This window comes from Alexandromys fortis, unplaced genomic scaffold, assembly GCF_014885135.2.
Source record: "Alexandromys fortis isolate MF-2015 unplaced genomic scaffold, M_Fortis_MF-2015_v1.1 scaffold_308, whole genome shotgun sequence".
Taxonomy (NCBI): Eukaryota; Metazoa; Chordata; class Mammalia; order Rodentia; family Cricetidae; genus Alexandromys; species Alexandromys fortis.
This window is the reverse complement of record NW_026068180.1, coordinates 924639-941199: the sequence shown is the minus strand read 5'-3', so window position 1 is coordinate 941199 and position 16561 is coordinate 924639. Positions and strand designations below refer to the sequence as shown.

Below are 16561 nucleotides of genomic sequence, written 5' to 3'. Positions count from 1 at the left end.
ACACAAGCTACCAACAGCCATCTCTGAGCAAGACACGGGGATTGGCTATGATGTGTGGAAGAGATGCAGTGACCAAGGCATTGATATTTGTGGAAAGACGAGATGAGGACAAGGAGAGAGAAGAAGAGAAGGGCAGACAGTGGAGGAAATAACAGAGCAGTGCAAATTTCTCTGGATGTGGAACCTTGCAGTACACATGCATGTATGTGAGATCATATTCGATAATCCACAGTGGCACACCCTATGCCAGGAAATCAGTACTCAAGTTTGCTAACTTGGCCAGAGAGTATCACCAAACATCTCTTCACTCAACTTAGAGGGTTTGGTTCTAGGTGTGGGTGAGGAACCAAGTCAGTTTAGAGCACAGAGTAGAGGCTCACAGTTGCTGGAGTTCTCATCTTTATTGAGGTGCATTACAAGGAACAATCAATCACCAGAACCATGTGTCTCTTTGTGATCCACTCACACAAAGGGGAAGGATGGGACAGCCTGGGGAACAGGCTAGGGCCAGGCTCAGAGAGACTGGGGACAGTCTGGAGATAGCATGGGGGAAGGTCGGTTTAGGCTAGGAGCAGTCACCCAAGGGGTACCAGAAGACCTCTGACTTGGAGATCCTGACTCAGGCTCACAAGGCTTTTTAGCTACTTGCCCTTATGACTGCATTAATCCAGGGCACATAAGCGGAGATCCGGGTGAAGACTGCAGGGGGTTTTGCGTCTGAACGTCCATATGATACAATACCATGGGCCACCCCTGCACACAGTAGAGGTCCCCCAGAGTCCCCCTGTAGGGTAGAGAAAGCAGAGGGTGAACAGAGATCACCTTCCCCCAACTACAGATTCCTTGTCATAGCTAATCCCAGAGTGAGGTGAGCACTTCTGGCTCCCTGTAAGTCATGAGTTAGGGATTGAATTTTTCTTCTGTCTTGTCACAATGCTTAGGTTGTTTCCCTTCACCCCCATCTATTCTCATCTGGAAACCCCTGGGAAAGTTTCCGCAAGGGTTTGTGCATGGAAATGAGAGTTAGAGGGAGAAGTTCAATTCCAAGAGTGCTAGGATCCTAAGAACATAGGCATCAGTCAGGACAGTGGAGAGCTGTTTGTCCTACTCCCTCCTCTGACACTGTCTCTTGATGTGAGGAGGAAAAGTAGGTGGGTTCTCACCCTGTATGCAGATCTTGTCTTTCTGGGACTGCCCACACAGACTTGGAGGTCATAGTTGAATTTCTTGTAGGATTTACAGGCCTTTTTTGCCATGATTCTCAGTTTCACCTCCATCAGTCTTTCTGATGTCGGCTCTGTCACTCCAGTTCGTCCCCAGCCAGCGGCACGGCACATTTTTCCAGGTATAATGAAGTCAGATGGGCTAGGCAGGGCAATTGTATCCACAGCCGGAGTGAGCTTAGCTTTTCTTTGAAGCTATAGGGGGAAGGAGAGAAGACTTGGTAACCCAGAGAAGCATGCTGTCCTGGACATGGGTTCTTTCCCACTGGGGTGATAAGGACATGGATTTTAGGGGTTGGCTCTGAAGAAGTGGGTTGGATAATGAGAGTAAAGGATGGGAGAGCTAAAAAGGGCAAGAAAGATGATGGAACCTTCAGCAACATGATGTCGTGCAGATTGGAGTATAAGCTGTACTGTGGGTGAGCGATTTGTTTTTTGACTTTTATCTTCTGCTGTGTGGATTCTGTCTTGCTCACATCATGAGCCCCAAGAGTGACAGTAATTTCTCTGTTGAAAGAGAAAAAGAGACAGTAAAAAGTGCTGTTCTCATGAGGACTCATTTCGAACAGAGGGACACCAGGCCTTCTCTGTCCCAGAGCAGAGCCACTTGGAAGACCCCGATTGGAATGGAGATGAAGCTCCCAGGAACACACCACCAGAAGTGATGAGCTCAGGGAAACACACCACTGAGAGCTGTGCTCCCTACCAGCATTTGGACTGAACACGTGGTTTTACATGTGGTACAAAGGATCTACCATTGAGTTACACCCCAGCACACGACTGAGATCTCTGGTGACACCAGGACAAGAGGAAAGCAGCAGTTTGTCCTGACCGCTGCCCTCCTTAAAGCTCTGTCCGCTGAAAATGGAGATGACAGGAAAAATTAATGCCTTTGTGTTCCCTTTGTCTTCCCATTATGAATAGGAGTCTGTCTGGAGATGAGCAGGACTGGGAACTTTCCGCAGGCTCTGCCCCTTTGTGACTCTGGTTCATGCATTTCTCCACACAAAGAGGAGTCACCCACCTTCCTTTACAGTGTGCAGCCGTCATCACAAATTCTTCACTTATGAGAAACCCTCCACAGCTGGCAGTGAAACCTCCATCAGTGAGGACCTCTAGATGGGCCATGTAAGGGCGGGAATGTGGTTTTGACTCCACTCCACCAATAATCTCCTCTGGAACAAAGAACCCCGAGTTCCTAGTCACAATCTTACAGGATACCCTAATAGGGCTGGCAGAGGAAATGGGGCTAAAGCTGAGTGGCTGCTCCCCATCCCATCCCAACTCTCAAGGGGCCCATGTCACTCCGAACACCCTTTGATCTTTCCTCCCTGTTGATCTTCCTCTCCAGCCCTCCCTTTCCACCATCATCCTACATTTCAGTACACAATGAACATCCATGTTGCTGATGCCAGTTCATTTAGACAGTTCTTCACTCCTTTATCCTGCCTTCCTCAATGGTAATGAAAGGCCATAGGAGAATTGCCAAAACAGAATATTTTGATAAACTATGTAAAGGGTAATTAATTTTTCATTCTTACTTTCCCCAAGACATTTCTCCTGGACTACATGCAAAGAACCCTGCCTCATTTTAAGGTCTCTATTCCCAAGTTAACAGATTCGGGTCAGTTGCTGAAAAAATCAAGGGTAGGGAGACAGAGACAAAACTTACCAGCTCCAGCTCCAGGAGGCAAGAGAAGGGCCAACAGGAAGAGTAGGGCCTGCATTTCCCACTGGTGCAGTCTATGCTCAGGTTCTGGTATGTTTCTGCCTGGCCTCTGCTTTTATACTTCCAAAATAGGAGAAAGAGGGGGCTGGAAACCACCAAACTGCCCTGGCCAAGCTTTATCTTCCTAATCAGAAGTTCTCATGACTCTGCTCTCTGCTGCTGTTGAATCTGTGACCAGATCCTGAGAGTCCTAGATCTCATGATGAGGTGCCTAGTTCACCCACCAAAGCTAATCCTCAGAGACTGGACAGCAACAATGTGTTGGGGAACTTGTTCAAGGATGATGACCCTATCCTTGTTATTGTCAGTTTTGAGGCCCATGCAGCATGTGTGAAAAGACTCAACCTCTGTCACTGTAGCACAAACACAGGCATGTGTAGTGTGTGAAACATGAGTGTGATGGTGTCCATTTCATTTACAACAATTGATGGCAGGCTGATTGAGCCTGATGGCCATAATTTGTGTTGACAAGTAGGAGGGCATCTCAGATTTATTCTAATAAGAAGCAGGTGATAGAATTTGTTTGAGATAGAAGAAAGAATGGGGATAATGTATTGAATACACAGCATATCATGCAGGACAGAGACCTTCAGCCAGTGTTTCTCAATCTTCCTAAGGCTGCGACTCTTTAATATAGCTCCTCATGTCGTGGTCACTCGCAACTATAAAATTATTTCCATTGCTATTTCATGACAAGTTAACTACTGGAATTAATTGTGATGTAAAAATCTGATATATAGAATATCTGCTTTGTAACCCCCTAAAGGGTCCAACCCACAGGTTTAGAACTGCTACTATAAGTGCATGCTCTGATTTTCTCATACTAATAGTCCATTTTGTGGATATTGCCATACACATTGAGGGGTAACTTAATGGACTCCCGGGAGATCACATAACAGGAAGATCACACATTTAATTAGTTAGTTTCGGAATCTTAACTGTTTTCAGTTCCTGTGGGATGGAGAGAATGCACAACAGAAAACATAAAGTACCACATCTATGCTCTGCATGGGATCTCAGGATTTCTACTTATCTACTGGCACCCAAACATGTTTGACTGCAACATAGCGTCTCTGCAGATCATATTTGAGGCCATACTTGGTGCTTTCATCATTTCATGTACCACTGAAAATCCAACACTGCTCTCAGGTGAAGAGGAACATGCCACTGAGGACAATTTCTAGTCTTGCTTACTTGATCAGAGTGGAAATGCTGTGCAGCCTGGAATAATTGACATATTGTTACATTACTGATCTGAGTTTTCTTTAGACCCCACCAACCATGAGTATAACTGTTTCCATTTTACACATGATGCGATCAAGACTTGAAAAAATATCACAAACAATGAATACTGGAAGTTGGTTTCAGTTTAGTTACTTCATGACTCTCTTTCAATAACCTTTCTTTGTTCCAGCTGCTTTCCTTGATTTCAGGAACAAAGCAAGATGAAGCCAACAGAGGACTTTGAAGGGTTCAATTCACTGGTCTACACGCTCAGCAGAAATGACCTTAGAACAGATTCCACATGTTACATTGCACACCTCTGTTATACCATTCCGATATGTTACACTGCTCACATATGTTACATTGTTCACACGTTTTACATCATTCACGTATGTCACACTTTTCTTGTATGTTGCACCACTCACATGAGATGCACTGCTCACATGTGTTATACTGCTCAGGTATGATGCACTGATCACCTCTGATGTACAGCTCAAGTGTTTTATACTGCTCATGTGTGTTACATATATTACATATATTGCACCACTTATGCAGGCTTTCATTCCGGATTGGACCCAGTAGAATAGAGATCCTCACTGGAAGCAAGAACAGGGTTACTTTTCTGTTCACTAGACTACACCTTTGTATTAGGTCTTATAGACCCTTTTGTAAGTGATAAAATGTAGTAGCTGTAGATGTGAAATGATTATTTATGGCATGAAGAGTAATCCTGCCATGTAAGCAATGTCACCAAGGTGTATCTGCAATGTAAGATAAGTCATCAGTGTAATATGATTGGGCTCCCTGTAATGGATGTAATTGGGCTCCCTCACTATGTATGATGACATCATGTTGATTGGACTCGGAGTGAAGGAGGTAGCAACTACTGTAGACACCTTGGGAAGAAGCATTCTTGCCTCCAAGTAGGAAAGAAATCTAAATTGTTGGATAACCTTTTTGTACACTATGAAGATATGTCTCCACAAAGGTACCTTCTGATTGATTTAATAAAGATCTGACTGGTCAGTAGTTAAACAAGAGAAGATAGGCAGACTTCCAGGAAAAGATAAGAACTCTGGGAAAAAGAGAGGCAGGAAATTCACCAGAAGACAAGGGAAGTCAGATGTGCTGTGAAGGAGAAGTAATGAGCCATGGAGCAGAATGTATATTAATATAAACTGGTTAATTTAAGTTTTAAGAGCTATAGTTGGAAACAATCCTGAGTTAGGGCCAAGCTTAATAATAACAAATTTCTGTGTCATTATTCGGGAGTTGGCAGTCCAAAGGACAGACAACTACACTAAAAACTTTGACTTCAAAGAAGCATCTGTGGTTTCAGTGATCACAAGTGGTCACTTCCTAAGTGAAGTTGCTGCATCTGGCCCCTCCATTTGCACGGAAGAGGTAAATGCTCACTGGGTATCTGGATGGAAAGTTGATACAGAAGGAATGCTTACACCTGGCTTATGGATGACACCTGTGATCAACTGATGCCACTTGAGGGTGGATGTTTGTGATTATACAATCCTATTTTATGTGTCCTGGAAGATGATGTACAGATGATCAAACTCAAAATAATAGCATCTTCATGCTTCTAGGAGAAGACCACCTAATATGTAATCATAGTAGAAAGTAACAACTAAAGACACTTATATTAACTCCCCTTTTCTTTTGGACATTTAAAGAGTCCCATGCAGTGCTAAATAATAGTGAGAGCCATCTTGACCTTCATCTTGTTTAGAGACAATTTTTTTTTTTTTAGAAATTCCATATAGGAGTACTGTATTTATAGTATTATCATGTCTCATGTCCCCCTCAAACTCTTTGCATGTTCTCCCATTCCCTCTTTAAAGGAAGAGCTTTTATTCTTTTAATATTATTATTGTTATTGTGATTATTATTATTAGTAGTAGAGTTGTAGTAGTAGGGGTTGTAGTAGTACTGTGTGTGTGTGTGTGTGTGTGTGTACGCACACATACACATACTACTGAGTTGGGTTAGTGTTGCTGGAATATACTCGGTTTTAGGGTTGACCACTTGAGGTTGGAGAACTTATCGCGGGCACTGGTCCACAGAGAACACTAGTTCTCCCTCTTCATCTAGGGCTGTGGTCTTGTGAATCTTCCCCATCTGCATTTGCAGGTCCACTGGTGGTGTCACTATGCAGTTCTTGTTTAGACAACTGTTTTGTTGAGCTCCCTAGGCACAGCTTCGCTGTCATGTCTAGAAGACACTAATTTGCAGCAGGCATCCTGGTCCTCTGCCTCTTAAGTCTCTCAGCTCCTTCTTCTGTGGTATTTCATGAGCCTCAGCTGTAGGGATTACCTTGTAAATGTATACTTTGGGGCTGGGTACCCTGTGGTAACTTATTCTCTGCATTTCCTACTTGTAGGTCTCTGTAACAGTATCCATCATGATGCTTCTTTGATGAGGGGTGAAAGCCACAGTTACCTATGTGTGTCTAACCGTAGGTGTCCAGAATACAGCAGAGCTTACATCTGCTTACGGATATAGTAATAGGCTCTCTTCTAGCTTTCCAGAACCAGGCCTGCTTTCCCTTCAATAGAGTGGGCCTTAAATCCAATTAAACAGTTGCTTAATCCCCCTAAGATAAAAGTGCCATTATTTCACCACTGTGAATATCTTGTCAGTCTTCCATTTCCATGGGACCTATGTTTTCTATGTTTTACACATGAGTGGGACTACTGACCAGTTTTTTTTCTTTATTTTCATTTTTTAATTTTAGTTTTTACCATCATTGCTCATTTTAAACACCAAGCATTCACTTCTCAGAGAGGATAATGCTTCCCATGGGAGTAAGCAAAGTCTGGCACATCACTTTGAGACAAGACCAAGGCCCTCCCCACTACAGATAGGCTGAGCAAGTTATCTCCACCCAAAGGGAAAGGGCTCCAAAAAGCCAGTTCATGCACTAGGGATATAACCTGGTCCCACTTCCAGTGGCCTTACAGACTGACCAAGTAACACAGTTGTCACCCACATTCAGAGTGCCTACTCTGGTCCTATGCAGTATTGCCTGCTATCGGTCTGGAGTCAGTGAGCTCCCACTAACTCAGATCAGCCTTTTTGTGTGTATCCCTAACACGATCTTCATTCCTGTCCTTGGACAGCAGAGGAGAGGATGCCTGAACTGTCCTTGCTCCACTATCACACTGATGATTATCTTGAATATCACCATATAATCTTTATCTGGTGATGGATGGAGATAGAGACAGATACCCTCATCAGAGCAACGGTCTGAGCTCCCAAGGTCCAGTTGAAAGGCAGAAGGAGGGAGAAGATGAGCAAGGAAGTCAGGACTGCGAGGGGTTGGTCCACCAACTGAGACAGTGTGCCTGTTCTAATGGGAGCTCACCAAATCCAGCTGGATGGGTCTGAATGAGCATGTGATCAAACCAGGCTCTCTGATTGTGACTGACAATGGGGGCTGACTAAGAAGGCATTTATAAGGGCACTGGGACTTGTTTCTTTTGGCATGTTCTGACTTTTGGGTACCCTAGTCTATATGGATGTACAGCTCCCTAGGCCTGGATGTAGGAGGGAGGACCTTGGACTTCCCACAGGGTAGGGTTCCCTGCCCTCGCTCAAGCAGGAAGGGAGGGGGAGGGAGAGGATATGGGAGAGTGGGAAGGGATTGGGAGGAGGGAAGGAAGTGTAAATATTTAAATGAAAAAATATTAAAAAAAAAACCTTCCTAAGTCACCCTTATAAATATAAGCCAACAAAGATTCTTTGATTTTTTTTAAAGATCCTTCCAGGTTTTTAATTCACAATTCTTCTTTTTCCAGACAGTTAAAGTTTATAGTAAGTCTGGTACTTTAAAATCTATACTGATACTGATCAGTGGTGCTGGAAAGCTAGAAGCAGGAAGCTACATGTGTGCACTGGCAGGCAGCGAGGAAGGCAGAGGTGCTGAGTTCCTGGTTGTGGTTGGTAGTGGTTGCAGTTTCTCATGGTTCAGCAGTCAAGGGTCAAGTCCATCATATTCAATACCATTGGGGCATAATAGACCTCTTATGAGATCTCAATTTCAGACTCCGCAGCACCCCTCAGCTAAAACACCGTTTCCATTGATTAAGGACAATGAGGGATTTGGCTTCTAAGAGGATGGCAGGGCACTTAGAAGTTGACCTAATACAGGTATTCTACTTGTGAAAGGCTAGAAGTCACTATGCCATCTTTGAGGAAGATGAAAGTTGAATTAAGGTGGCTCAGAAGTAGGTCTAGAGCCAGCTCCACACTTAAGTTCTTGAGGACCTCTTCCCACCAGCTAGTTCTGCCTGTTATATAGCCCCTACAAAGGATTTATATGCCCCTGTTGAGACTGCTGCATCAATAGACACTTTCCAGGGACTTCTGGGATCAACCTCTCCTCTAGATGCAGGTGTAATGCTGGTGGGATAGTAATGTTGGGTCAGGCATTGGGGACACAAGCTATCAACAGCCATCTCTGTGCTAGACATGAAAATTTGCTATGATGTGTGGCAGAGATTCAGTGGCTAAGTGGTGTAGGAGGTCTTTCTCTTTGTGTGTTGCTTTCATTGGTTAATAAATAAAGAAACTGCCTTGGCCTAGTTGATAGGGCAGAACTTAGGTAGATGGAGACAACAGAACTGAATGCTGGGAGGGAGAGAGGCAGAGTAAGAGGGAGTTGCCATGGAGCCACCAGGAACAGACATGCCAAATCTTTCCTGATAACCCACTACCATGTGGCAATATACAGATTAATAGAATTGGGTTAAATCAAGATGTGAGAGTTATTTAATAGGAGGTTAGAGATAATGGGCTAAGCTGTGATCTAATTAATACAATTTCTGTGTGGTTTTTCAGTGCAAAGCTAGCTGGACAGCCGGGAAGAACAAGCAGGCCCTCTCCCATACAACAATTGCCATTCCAACGTAGTCAACAAACTCCATGTAAAACCTGAGAGGGCTTAAAAAGACATTCTGGACAATACATACATACACACACACACACACACACACACGCACACATATATATGTATATATATATGTGTGTGTGTGTGTGTATATATANTCAATCTCTTGTGCTTGTAGGGAGGAGGAGAGAGAGAGAGTAGAGAGAGAGAGAGAGAGAGAGAGAGAGAGAGAAAGGGGGGGAGTTTAACACAGCTTTTTGTTGTTTGCTGGTAGTGTGCCGCAACTCCTTTAAGAGAGATTTTCCTGACTCAGCAGCCACAGCATTAAAAAAAAATGTGGCAGTTTTAAAATGCCGGCTTTATGGGCTATGCTGCTAATGCGACCTCTGTCTCTTGCAGGAGACAGAGCATTTGAATGGACTTTGTGATTAAAGTGCTGCTGCTTGTTTGATGGAAACATGGACTAGTGGGGCAATGCGTGTGGCTCAGAGGCACAAGCAGCTCAGAGGCACAAGTGGCTCTGCCATGCTGAACTGTGCAGAGCTCGGGCAGGAACTAATGTATTTATCATTATAATAGCATAGCTTAAGTTTTATACTGGGCAGGCAAACAGGAAGTACCATATTACCCCTACTAATGACACAACTTAAGTTTTTAAGAAGCGCTTAGCATTTTAAGAAGTGCTCCTGGACAATAAAGAATTACAGGTTCATAATAGAACATATTCAGACATAAAAGACCTCTAAATTGGTCACAGTGTTGGATAAACATACATAGGCTTGGAAGAGAGAAGAAAAAAGTACAGAGTCATAAAATAAAGTTAATGCTTTTAAAAAAAAGTAAAACCTTTAAAGGGATAGAGGACAGATAGCCATAGATTTAAAGGAGTAAAGAAAAATAAGCTACATAAGAATGAAAAATTCACAGAGTCTGGATTCTGTATGTTATTGTGGGTTTTTTTAAGTTTTTTGACTGTAAAGGAGCTAAGTACAAAAAGCCATTTCATTGTATGGGCTGCTAAGCTGAACCAGCATGTATATTATAAAGGTATCTTGACTTCAGAATTTGGGTCTAAGAACATGATGCTTGGCAAAAGAGGTTCTACTTTTGTTTTCACAGAAGATGAGAACTGGTGGATTGCCTTCAGGCAAATATGGTTTCATGGACCAAGGTCTCCTGAAAGGTTGCCATAAACACCCTCAAAAAATTTCTTTGCCCAACTGCTGACTGAGATGAACCTAGCACATAGGATACACCATGAAAGACCTGATTAACAGTGCTCTCAAACATCAGGAAGCAGTATGGACAAATCTACGCCCATATTCCCAAATATTGTTTATAATTGCTTGTTTACATTTAAAGGGGGATATGCTACAGAGATGAATAATTTGCTTTAGTATAGATCTTGGTTTATTGATACAATTTTAAGGTCAATCATGTTGTATGTATATTTCTGCTCTTGATTAAGGTTTTGTGATTGTGTAGTTCCTTTAAAAATGTAATGTGTAATTAAGAAATATAGGTTAATAGATAGCCATCTCTAATAGTCAAGCTTGTAGTCATGTTAGTTAGAGTTTCTAGATATATAGAGATATATTTCAGTTAGATAGGTATTCTTCAGATCTTTCAGAGACCTTCAGAATATGACATTTAAAATGTTTTAAGAACTTAGAACTTTTCATGACAGTGAAACACATCTGCTCCTGGCAGTACAAAGCTACTTCAAAAGGATGATGGGCAGAAGGAACTCCTACACCAGGTATCCACACTATGGTCCTGACATATTTGTTTATATTCTCACTCCTCCCACTCTTCAACTGGACTTTGGGAGCTCAGTCCAGTGCTCCCCTGCAGGTGTCTGCTCCTATCTCCATTAGTTGCTTAATGAAGGTTCTATGGTGACATTTAAGGTAGTCATCAATCTGACTGCTGAGCAAGGCCAGCTCCGGTACTCTCCCCAGTATTGTATATGGTCTTTGCTGGGTTATCTTTGTGAAATCCTGGGAATTTCTCTAGTGCCATGTTTCTTGATAGCCCCACAATGGATCTCTCAATCGAGATATCCATTTTCATTCTCTGTCTCTCTCCTTCCCACATCTCAACTATCCTATTCCCTCAAGTTCTCCTCCCCCTTCCCCTTTTCACCCCCTCTTCCCCTGGCATCTCCCTTCTCCCTCACTCCCATGCTCCCAATTTTGTCAGGAGATGTTGTCTCTTTACCCCTTACCAGGGGTATCTGTATATATTTCTATTAGGGTTCACCTTGTTACTTAGCTTCTCTAGGGGCATGAACTATAGGCTTATTATCCTTTGCTTTACTTATGAGTGAGTAGATACCATGTTCTTATTTCTGGGTCTGGATTACTTCACTCAGGATGTTTTTTTTCTCATTCCATTCATTTACATGCAAATTTCAACATGTCATTGTAATTCACTACTAAGTAGTACTCCATTGTCTAAATGTACCCTATTTTCTTTATCCATTCTTCCCTTAATGAGCATTTCTGTTGTTTCTAAGTTCTGGCTACTACAAACAATCCTGTTATGAGCATATGTTATGAGCATAGCTGAACAGATGTCCTTGTAGTATCATGGAGCATCCTTTGAGAATATGCCCAAGAGTGGTATTGCTGAGGTAGGTTGATTCCCATTTTTCTGAGAAACCACCATACTGATTTCCAGAGTGAATGTACAAATTTGCTTTCCCAAGGGGCAAGCCCATCATATTCGGTACAACTGGGGAATAACAGACCTCATGTGAGATCTCAGTTTCAGACTCCACAGCACCCCAATTAATGAACTGTTACCCTTAGCTAAAGACAATGGAGGCTTTACATCTAGGCCGAGGGCAGGCAACTTCGAAGCTGACATAACACAGACATTCTGCTTCTGAAAGGCAAGAAGTCACTATGCCCTCTTTGAGGAAGATGACAGTTGTATTTTGATGCCTTAGAAACAGGTCTAGAGCCACATCCTCACTTCAGTTCTTGAAGACCTCTTTTCACTGATGGCTAGTTCTTCCTCACCATAGGCTCCAGAAAAATTTGGTACTCCCCTGTTGTGACTGTTGAAGGCACACACACCTTCCAGGTACTTCTGAGGTCAGCCTTTCCTCTAGCTACAGGTGCAATACTGGGAGGATGGTGATGGTGCGTTAGTTGTTGGGGACACAAGCTCTCAACAGCCGTCTCTGAGCTAGACATGGCAATTTGTTATGATGTGTGGAAGAAATTTCATGGCTAAGGCATTGCGATTTGTGGAAAGAAGAGATGAGGACAAGGAGAGAGAATAGGAAAAGGAAGGACAGTGAAAGAAACAGCAGAACAGTGCAAATTGTTCTGGATGTGAAATCTCACAGTACACACGTGTATATGTGAGGGATTACCCAGTAATCCACAGTGGCACACCCTGTGCCAGGAAACCACTGGTCAAGTTTACAAACATGGTCAGAGAATATCACCTGACAACTCTTAACTCAGCTTAGAGAAGTTCTACCTGTGTGTGAGGGACTGAGTTAGTTTATGCACAGTGTGGAGTCTCAGAGCTAATGGAGAGATCATCTTTATTGAGCTGCATTACAGGGAACAGTTAATCACCAGAACCTTGAGTATCCTTAAGGTCCTCTCAGAGACATGCTATGACAGTGTGGGGACAGGATGGAACAGGCTGAGGACAGGCTGGTGTCAGGTTCATACAGGCTGGACACAGGCTGCTGTTAGGCTGGAACAGGCTGAGTTAGACTAGGGGCGAGTCTGGAGACAGGTTTTTCTTTCATTCAGGAGGTAACAGAAAAGATCTGACTTGAAGAATCTGACTCAGGCTGACAGCCTTTCAGCTATGTTCCCTTATGACTGCATTAACCCAGGACACATATCCAGAGGTTCTGGTGAAGACGGCAGGGGGTTTTGCATCATTACGTCCATAAGATACAATACCATGGGCCACCCCAGCACAGACTAGAGGTCCCCCGGAGTCTCCCTGTAGGTTGCAAAAAAAAGCAGAGAATGAGAAGAGATCACTTTCCCCAACTACAGACCCCTCACCATAGCTAAACCCAGAGTGAGGTAAGGAGTTCTGGCTCCCTGTGAGCCATGAGTTAGGGCTTGAAATTTTTCTACTGTCTTGACACAATGTTTAGGTTGTCTCCCCCTCACTCCCTTCTATTGCATTCTAGGACCCTGGGGGAAAGTTACAGGAAGGGCTTGGATGGGGTATGAGAACTAGAGGGGAAACTGCATTTCCCAGACTCACAGCCAAAGAACACAGGTGTAGGTCAAGGCAGTGGAGAGATGATTGACCCACTCCCTTCTCTGACACTGTCTCCTGATGTGGAGAGAGAAAATATGTTGGTACTCACCTTAAACACTGATTGTATGTTTCCTGGACGGCCCACACAGACCTGGACGTCATCTCTATAATTCGAGTAGTGCTTACAAGCCTCTTTTTCCATGATTCTTAGTGTCACCTCCCTCAGTTTGACTGACAATGGATCATTCACTCCAGTTTTGCCCCATCCAGCTGCCAGGCACATATGTCCAGGTTTAATAGAGTCGCGGGGACTAGGCAGGGGAATTTTAGCCACAGCAGGAGTGATCTTAGCTTTTCTTTGAAGCTGTGAGGAGGAAGGAGAGAAGACATGGTAACCCAGAGAAGGATGATGTCTTTGGCATGGGTTCTTTCCCACTGTGGTGGTAAAGACAAGGAATTCGGGGTAGGTTCTGAGGAAATGGGTTGAACAAGAGAAAATTCAAAGTACTGAGCCAAAAAAAGAGTTAAAGAAGGAGATTTAAAAGGGCAGGAAAAATAATGGCACCTTCAGCAACATGATGTCATGCAGGTGCGGGTAGACGTTGTACTGTGGGTGAATGATTTGTTTTTCGACTTTTATCTTCTGCTGTGTGGGTTCTGTCTTGCTCACATCATGAGCCCCAAGAGTGACAATAATTTCTCTGTTGAAAGAGAAAGAGAGGGAGTAAAAGTGCTGATCTCAAAAGAAGGACTCATTTCAAGCAGAGGGACACCAGGTCTTCTCTATTCCACAGCAGAGAGACCCCAATTGTAGTTGAGATGAAGCTTCAGGACCACAGACTTCCCAGAAGCTATAAGCTCAGCAAAACAGTGCTGAGAACTGGCTCCGCCTTCTCATATTTGGACTGAACCCATGGCTTTAAATGAGGTAGACAGGCACTCAGTGAAGTTCCACACCAGCCCATAACTAAGTGCTCCTGTGACAAAAGGAAAGTAGCCCTTTGTCCTCCCAGAGCCCTGCTTAAAGCTCTGTCCTTTGAAAATGGAGATAACAAAGAAAATTGTGCAATGAATGGCTTTGCATTCCCTTTGTCTTCACATTATAAGTAAGAGTCCATCTGGAGGTGAGCAGGGACAGGACCTTTACTCAGGCCCCTGCCCCTCTGTGACTCTGGTTCATGCATTTCTTCACACAAAGAGAGTCACCTACCTGCCTTTACAGTGTGCAGCCGTCATCACAAATTCTTCACTTATGAGAAACCCACCACAATTGCTAGTGGTAACTCTGTCAATGACGATCTCCAGATGGGCCAGGTAAGGGCGGGAGTGTGGTCTTGACTCCACACCACCAATAATCTCCTCTGAAACAAAGAACACAGTGTCCCTGGTCACATATTTGCAGGACACCCCAAAACAGTGGCAGCAGATGAAATGGGGGCTAAAGCTGAGTAACTGCTCCCCGTCCCACCCCATCTCTTGGGGTCAGGACCCTCCAAGCATCCTCTGATCTTTCCTCCCTGTGGTTCTTTCCTCTCCAGCCCTCCCTATCCACCATCATCCTACATTTCAGAACATAGTGGTCAATCATGTTTCTGATGCCAGTTCATTTAGATAGTTCTTCACCTACATCCTATCTTCCTCAACACTGATGGAAGGACAGCGAAGAGCTGCCTATCAGAACAACATGTATTCTGATGAAACAATGTGAAAGGAAATGAATTATTCATCCCTACTTGACTGAAGAGAATTTCTGGATGACACAAGGAAGATCATGCTTATCAAAGGATATGAAGGAACAGACCAAACTCACCAGCTCCAGCTCCAGGAGGCAAGAGAAGGGCTAACAGGAAGAGTATGGCCTGCATTTTCCCACTGGTGCAGTCTATTCCCCGTTCTCTGCTGTGGCTTACCTGGTCCCTGCTTTTATAGTTCCAAACCAGGAGAAAGGCAGGAAACCACCAAGCTGGCCTGGTCAAGCTTTATCTTCCTAATCAGAAATTCTCATGACTCTGCTCTCTGCTATTGTTGAATCTCTGACCAGATCCTGAGAGTCCTGGATCCCATGATGAGGTGCCTACTCCACCCTCCAGAGTTTATCCTCAGAGGCAGACAGGAACACAGATCCTGGGGAACCTGTTCAGGAATCAGTTTATTGTCAGCTTTGAGGTCTCTGTAGTGTATGTGTAGTGATCCTCCTCTGTTGTGCTTGCACAAACACAGGCATCTGTGGTGTGAGTGTGTACATTTTACTTACAAAGCCTGTGGTGGGCTCATTGAGCCTGACGGACTTTATATGTGTTGTTAAACGGGATGGAACCTCTGATTTATTTTAATGAGTAGTAGATGATAGAATGTGGTTGAGAGGGAAGAAAGAATGGGGAGAGTGTATTGAATACACAGATACCAGGTAGGATGGACACCTTCAGATGGTAGTTCTCACCCTTCCTAATGCCCTGAGCATTTAATGCTGCTCCTTGTGGAGTGACGAACTCCAACCATAAATTATTGTTGTTGCTACACTTAATTAGTTAGTTTCGGAATCTTATGAATTTCAGTTCCAGTGGGATGAACAGAAAACACCTCCGAAGGCAGAAAGTACCACATCTATGCTCTGTATGGGATCTCGGGTTTCTGTCTATACACTGAGAGCCATATGGGCTTGATAACAACATAGCATGTGTGCAGATCAGTATTTGAGGCAGTACTTGGTGCTTTCGTTATTTCATGATCACTGGAAATCAAACAGTGCTCTCAGATAAACAGGAACATATTCTTGATTAGAAATTTTATTCTTGCTTATTTGATTACAAGCTGAAACGCTGTGCATCTTGGAACAATTGACATATCATATCTCTGGTCTGAGCTTTCTTTAGATCCCATCCACCCTAAGTATAAGTGTTTCCATTTTACAGGTGAGAAAATCGAGCCTTGACAAAATGTCATAGTCATTAAATACCAAAAGTTGATCTGAATTCAGTAGCTGCTTAACTCCATTCCAATAACTGTTCTTCATGCCGGCCTGCTTTGCTTGATTGCAAAAACAAAGCAAGAGCAAGCAAACAGAAGGACCCTGAGGGGTTCAGTTCACCTCTCCTCAAGCTCATCAGTGATGACCTTAGAACAGATCCCATGTGTTACACTGCACACATATGTTATACTGCTCACATATGTTGCACCGCTCACGTATGTTAAGTTGCTCACATGGGTTACACCATTCATGTATGTTGCACTTTTCCT

The 16561-nt window shown here is 43.6% G+C and overlaps 2 protein-coding genes across 2 annotated transcripts; both read right to left on the bottom strand.

Moving 5' to 3' along the window:
• Positions 1–386: 386 nt before the first annotated feature.
• Positions 387–2993, bottom strand: LOC126492595 (mast cell protease 4-like). Its single transcript, XM_050129110.1, has 5 exons — positions 2896–2993; positions 2248–2398; positions 1595–1730; positions 1164–1418; positions 387–784 (listed from the first exon to the last, which is right to left on the bottom strand). The coding sequence occupies exons 1-5, from the start codon at positions 2948–2950 to the stop codon at positions 638–640; spliced, it is 744 nt and encodes a 247-aa protein (XP_049985067.1). The 5' UTR covers positions 2951–2993; the 3' UTR covers positions 387–637.
• A 9675-nt stretch (positions 2994–12668) lies between these two features.
• Positions 12669–15202, bottom strand: LOC126492596 (mast cell protease 4-like). Its single transcript, XM_050129111.1, has 5 exons — positions 15135–15202; positions 14535–14685; positions 13890–14025; positions 13434–13688; positions 12669–13054 (listed from the first exon to the last, which is right to left on the bottom strand). Exons 1-5 carry the CDS (start codon positions 15187–15189, stop codon positions 12908–12910), a joined length of 744 nt encoding a protein of 247 aa, XP_049985068.1. The 5' UTR covers positions 15190–15202; the 3' UTR covers positions 12669–12907.
• Between the last annotated feature and the right edge of the window lie 1359 nt (positions 15203–16561).